General features: G+C 38.7%; 1 protein-coding gene across 3 annotated transcripts in view; it reads left to right on the forward strand.

The window, feature by feature from the left end:
- The window catches only part of LOC125118505 (carbonic anhydrase 5B, mitochondrial), a 34,613-nt gene extending 28,865 nt beyond the window's left edge, over positions 1-5,748 (forward strand). For 2 of the 3 annotated variants that reach the window (XM_047765077.1, XM_047765078.1), the window contains exons 7-8: positions 487-642; positions 5,257-5,748. In XM_047765077.1, the coding sequence (XP_047621033.1) occupies positions 487-642; positions 5,257-5,436 (336 nt within the window). In that variant the 3' untranslated portion in view covers positions 5,437-5,748. The remainder of the gene's footprint in view (positions 1-486; positions 643-5,256) is intronic. The other variant, XM_047765079.1, reaches the window with a different exon arrangement.
- The last annotated feature ends 252 nt before the right edge of the window (positions 5,749-6,000 follow it).

Raw genomic sequence — 6,000 nt, forward strand, 5'->3', positions numbered from 1 at the left:
CTTCTCTTCCCTTCCCCACCTCTGTCTCTCTCTCTTCCACCTCTTTCCCTCTCTTTCTCCATCTTCTCTTTCTCTCTCTCTCTCTCCCCCTCCTTTTAGTCCAGGATCTTGTCTTCTAATTTGTGTTGCACGTTAGAAAGGAGAATTCTATTAGTCTCTCTTGAAAAAGAACAGCCTTCTTGTTAATGCACCAGCTATCACCTAATGCCTCCAAAAAAGTTCAGAGAAAACCACCTGCTGTAAGCACACTAGAATGGAGGGAGAAAATGTGTTTTGCTGTGTTCCCACTGAGGACTATCAGAAACACATCGCTGACTGCAGTAACAAAGCATGGGTGGGATTCTGTCCTAAGTCGCCCAGAAGTACCCGGAACTCTTCCGGACCACTGCTGGTCCCCAGGCTCCCCTAGAACTGTCAACTCATCATCTGATTCCTGAGTGGTTTTCACCATCAAACGCTGACTCAATGGCCCCTTCTCTTGGGCAGGACACGCTTGTGGAATTTGGGTCATTCGACCCTTCCTGCCTGATGCCCACCTGCCCAGATTACTGGACCTATTCGGGGTCCCTGACTACCCCACCACTCTCTGAGTCTGTCACCTGGATCATTAAGAAGCAGCCCATAGAGGTTGCTCATGATCAGGTACGTCCTTCCCACATTTCTGCATTGGGAAATTCTAGTCTGCCCCTTTATAACAAGGCTGGGCTCAAACTTCGGCATCGGTTTTTAACATCTTGTACTGCTTGTTATATATGTTTATTAAAATGTGCTAACAGCTTGTGTTCATTTAGATATGAATTAGGAAATGTTCAAATTAACTACAGAGAAGAGTTAAAACTCAGAAAACAAGCGTTTTACTTCCACATTTGACAATGTTATATGTCTTTTGCATTGTATATTTTATATATAAATGTGAATCTGTATAAACAAGACTCTTTTAAGGGGAAGAATGAAGAATGAAAATGGATCTACTCTAAACCCTCTAAAATCTTTAAGGAAATTTTGCTATGGCATCTCAGGATGAAAACAGAATCTATCACTGTCTGTCCATAAATTTTAAGTCAGTTGTTTTGACTCTGGAGTCTGTTTCTTTTCCTTACAAACTAAGTGGTGATTACTATGTTAATACACACATCCTGTTTAATTCATAATATAACTTCAATAATATTTGCTTATGTTTGCTTTATGGGATTTTATTAATTATAAAGCATTTTCACAAGAGCAAAAGCTTCTAAAACCTTTTTATGAAGTCAAGATAACTGATACCAACACACATCAAAGACTGACCCAAAAAAAAAAATTACAGACTAGTATCTCTGAAGAATATATATTTTAAAAAACTAAAATAATACATTAGAAACAGAATCCAAGACAAAAAGACAAAAAAAAAATCCAGAAAGTATATTAGAAGAAATATATACTTTGTCCAAATAGTACTTATTCCAGTAATGTAAGGATGATTCAATATTAGGAATGATAATAATATAATGATGAATTGATATGATATTTTTCTAAACAGAAAAATATTTTAAAAATATAATCATTTCCATAGATTCTTTGAAAACAACAGCAAAATTCAACATTTAGGTTTTTTTAATTTTCAATAAAATGGGAATGTATGGAGACTTCCCTAAATTGATAAAGAATATTCATCTAGTTCTAAAGTAAACAGTATGCTTAATGTGGAAAAGATTATTACCATATTAAATTTTCTATTAAATTATATTCTGGAAGTAGTTAATATAATTAGACCAGAAAAGAAAAACTAAGGCAGAGAAACTAACAAATAAAAAAACCCTAGAGTTCCCGTTGTGGCGCAGTGGTTAACGAATCCGACTAGGAACCACGAGGTTGCGGGTTCGGTCCCTGCCCTTGCTCAGTGGGTTAAAGATCCGGCGTTGCCGTGAGCTGTGGTGTAGGTTGCAGATGCGGCTCAGATCCCGCGTTGCTGTGGCTCTGGTGTAGGGCTCTGGTGTAGGCCGGCGGCTACAGCTCCGATTCGACCCCTAGCCTGGGAATCTCCATATGCCGCGGGAGCGGCCCAAAGAAATAGCAAAAAGACCCAAAAACAAACAAACAAACAAACAAACAAACAAAAACCCTGTAGAAGTTCCCACTGTGGTGCCATGGGTTAAGGATCTGGCATTGCCATAGCTATGACACATATGGCAGCTGCAGCTTGGGTTCGATTCCTGGCCTAGGAACTTCCATATACCACAACTGCAGCCAAAAAAAAAAAAGAAAGAAAAGAAAAAGAAAAAACTCTATAAAAATAATTCAGTAATCAGAGTAGTAGAATATTATTTTCTAGAAATCAGTACATTTGACATGTATATATCACACTCAGTTGAAAAAACATAATGGAAGAAAGGAAGAAAGGACACTATAATGGAGACAAAAATACAAAATACCTTGAAATCAGCTTAACAGGAAAACTTAAAATATTCCTGAAGGATATAAAAGATGGAATTGATACAACTCACTCCGTGTTATTAAATAGGAAGACATAAAGATACCTTTTATGTCAATTCTCCTTAAGCTATTATTGTCCATGAATTATTTATTTTCCATAAATTTGATGTAAACCCAATAGGATTTTTATATAGATATGCTACTTCTAATCTCATGTGGAAAAAAAGAACAAGCATAAATATCCAGGGAAAATTGTGAAAGAGAAAATGAAAGATGATTAGATCAACAGAGTTATAAAGCCTCAATAATTACATAGTGTTGCACGCAAATAAAGAGATCAGTCACAGGATGAAAATTGTAGATTCAGAAAAATGTCCAAGTACATATGAGAATTTAATTTACGATAAAGGGAGCAGCTCAGCTCAGTGGGGAGAAAAGATGAGATTATTCAGTAAGAGTGATGAGACAAGTCATTAGACATTTAGGGGGAAAAAGCTGGATCCACCTTTCAAGCCTTACACAAGAATATACTCCAGATATATTAAATGTTAAAAATATGGCCATAAAAGTACTAGGATAAACAAACGAAAACCTTTTTATACGTCCAAATGGAGGAGATTTTCTAACCTCATATCAAATCGGAAATCACAAAGATAGCAACTAGTACACTACAGCAAAAAAAAAAAAAAGAAAAAAGAAAAAATTCTGTATAATGAAAACCACCATGAACAAATGACAGAATACAGAGGTTGCCCATAAGCCTGAGCTTGGTGACCTATATATTTAGTCTACTAAATATATAGGTCTACTAAATATATACTACTAAATAGTATATACTAGTCTACTAAATATATACTACTATCCTTCATATTTGAAATTGAGGAGTTTCTGTTGTGGCTTAGCAGGTTATTAACCCGACTAGTATCCATGAGGATGTGGGTTCGATCCCTGGCCTCGCTCAGCGGGTTAAGGATCCAGCATTTCAGTGAGCTGTGGTGTAGGTCACAGATGCGGCTTGGATCATCCTGTTGCTGTGGCTGTGGTGTAGGCCAGCGGCTACAGCTCCGATTCGACCCCTAGCCTGGAAACTTCCATATGCTGCAGGTGCAGCCCTAAAAAAGCAAGCTAAATAAATAAATAAAATTGACATAATATTGAAAGATAAATAAATAAATCAGAGGGTCTGAAGTTCATGTGAGGACATTTCCAAATGCAATTTCGACACAGAAAATTCAGTGAGGAAAAAAATGTTAGCTATCATCAATAATCCTAGTTGCCTATAATGTTACAACTGGGTGTTAATCATTTTCCAGTAAATTCCTCTGGTCTTTTATTTATAAAGATACACATAAATCTTTTTGTTCTTTTATCTATATAAAGATACATAATTTTTTAACAAAATGGAATCATTCTGTACATATTACTCTTGCTGCTTTTTACTTGGTGATGTGTGAAACATTTTATAGATGATAAACATTATCTTCAATGTCATTTTTAATGGCTACATAATAGCCCATTTTATAGATCTAAGGTAATTTGTTATTGGTACTTGGGCTATTTCTAGTCTTTTGCAATTAGCTAAATTAAAAAAAAAAACCTGAACTACTCAGACACATACCTAATTAATGAGAGTATATGTGTAATCTGCAAGTATGGTCACTGTGTCTGGTGCTTGTCTCTGAAGTCTTTAATCCAAACAAATATTCCCAAGCTTGCCTGCTGTGCTGATTTATTTGCAGCTACAGTGTGCCTGATTGAGTGAGGAAAAATGCTATGCAGAGATGTTCTGGCTGGCTTGAGGTCAAGCGTTTGGTAACACAGTTGCTCAGAAAGCCAAGGGGCTACTGAATGATGCTACTGCCACAATGGAAAGCAAGCTCTTGATTTTAGATCACTCCTTTTGTACTGAGCTGCACTGTTCAGTACATGAGCCGCTAGACACGTGTGGGCATTTAAATTTAAATACAGTTAAATTGAAACTGAGTTAAAAAATGTAGTTCCTTCAAATCCGACTAGGAACCACCAGGTTGTGGGTTCGATCCCTGGCCTCGCTCAGTGAGTTGAGGATCCGGCGTTGCCGTGAGCTGTGGTGTAGGTCACAGACAAGGCTTGGATCTGGCTTTGCTGTGGCTCTGGCATAGGCCAGCAGCTACAGCTCCAATTGGACCCCTAGCCTGGGAACCTCCATATGCCGAGGGTGCAGCCCTAGAAAAGGCAAAAAGACCAAGAAAATTTAGTTCCTTAGCTGCACTAGCCACATTTCAAGTGCTCAGTTGCCATATGTGGCCTGTGGCTACTGTAATCCAACAGTACAATACTGTAATCAACATTTCCATCATCGAGGAAAATTTTATTGGACAGTGCTGTCAGGGGGCATTCCACTGCCTATTAAGACCTCCACTTGCATTGCCCTGTCTGCAGTCACTGCATTGTTCACATTAATGATTCAGTTAAACTGTGAAAAAAACGAAACAGTTTTGGCACTGTAACTATATGCATCTCACCTTTTCTTTATTATCTGGCTATTTTGCCCATTTAAGGATGAAGCTCCCCAGAACCAAAGATGAAGTAACTCATCCTTGGCAAATGGCTAATACATGAGGGACAGGGCCTTTGACCCCCAGTCTTTGGATCCCGAGTGCCCCCAGGTTTCACCGTGTCTTGCTATTTCCTCACAGAGCACTTCTCCCCTGTCCAGCAGTGAAGGCACTGCTACTCAGAAATAAATTCTCCTTCTGTAGCCAATTTTAGACGAATGTTTCAGAGTTGTAAAAATGCAAGTAATTTATTCATTAAGTAAGGCTGTTTTTCTACTGAAATTATGCTTTCTGTTTGTGTTTCTAGCTTGAGCAATTTCGGACTCTGCTCTTCACTTCCAAGGGGGAGACGGAGAAGAAAATGGTGGACAACTTCCGCCCCCTTCAGCCCCTGATGAATCGCACTGTCCGCTCATCCTTCCATCATGACTATGTGCTGAATATGCAAGCAAAACCCAAGCCGTCCACCAGCCAAGTGACCTCCTAAGACGACGTTATCTAGGCGGTATCTTGCTTAAAAACATACTAGCGCTTTAAAAATTAACTAGACTCTTCTAAATGCTTGCATTTAATGAATATCATAGATGTGCCTTTCTTGGTACAACAGTGCACCTTAGTATTTGAGGGAAGCTCTTTGGTAAACAAATTTTTACTTTTATTGATAATGATGTTTATCACTCAAGTACCAGCAAGAGACACAAGATTCTCTTATAGCAATATGCTGGTGATTGTAAGTCTTTTTTTATTTGTTTATTAGGGCTGAACCTGCGGAATATGGAAGTTTCCAGGCTAAGGGTCAAATCCGAGCTGCAGCTGCTGGCCAACACCACAGCCACAGCAACACCAGATCTGTGCTGCTTCTAGACCTACACCACAGCTCACAGCAATGCCGGAATCCTTAACCCACTGAGCGAGGCCAGGGGTTGAACTCGAATCCTCATGGATCCTAGTCGGGTTTACTAACCGCTGAGCCACAAAAGGAACTCCGTCTTTTTTTTTTTTTTTTTTTTTTGGCTGCACTAATGGCATGTGGAAGTTCCCAAGCCTGGGA

Source organism: Phacochoerus africanus, chromosome X (assembly GCF_016906955.1).
Source record: "Phacochoerus africanus isolate WHEZ1 chromosome X, ROS_Pafr_v1, whole genome shotgun sequence".
NCBI classification, from domain to species: Eukaryota; Metazoa; Chordata; class Mammalia; order Artiodactyla; family Suidae; genus Phacochoerus; species Phacochoerus africanus.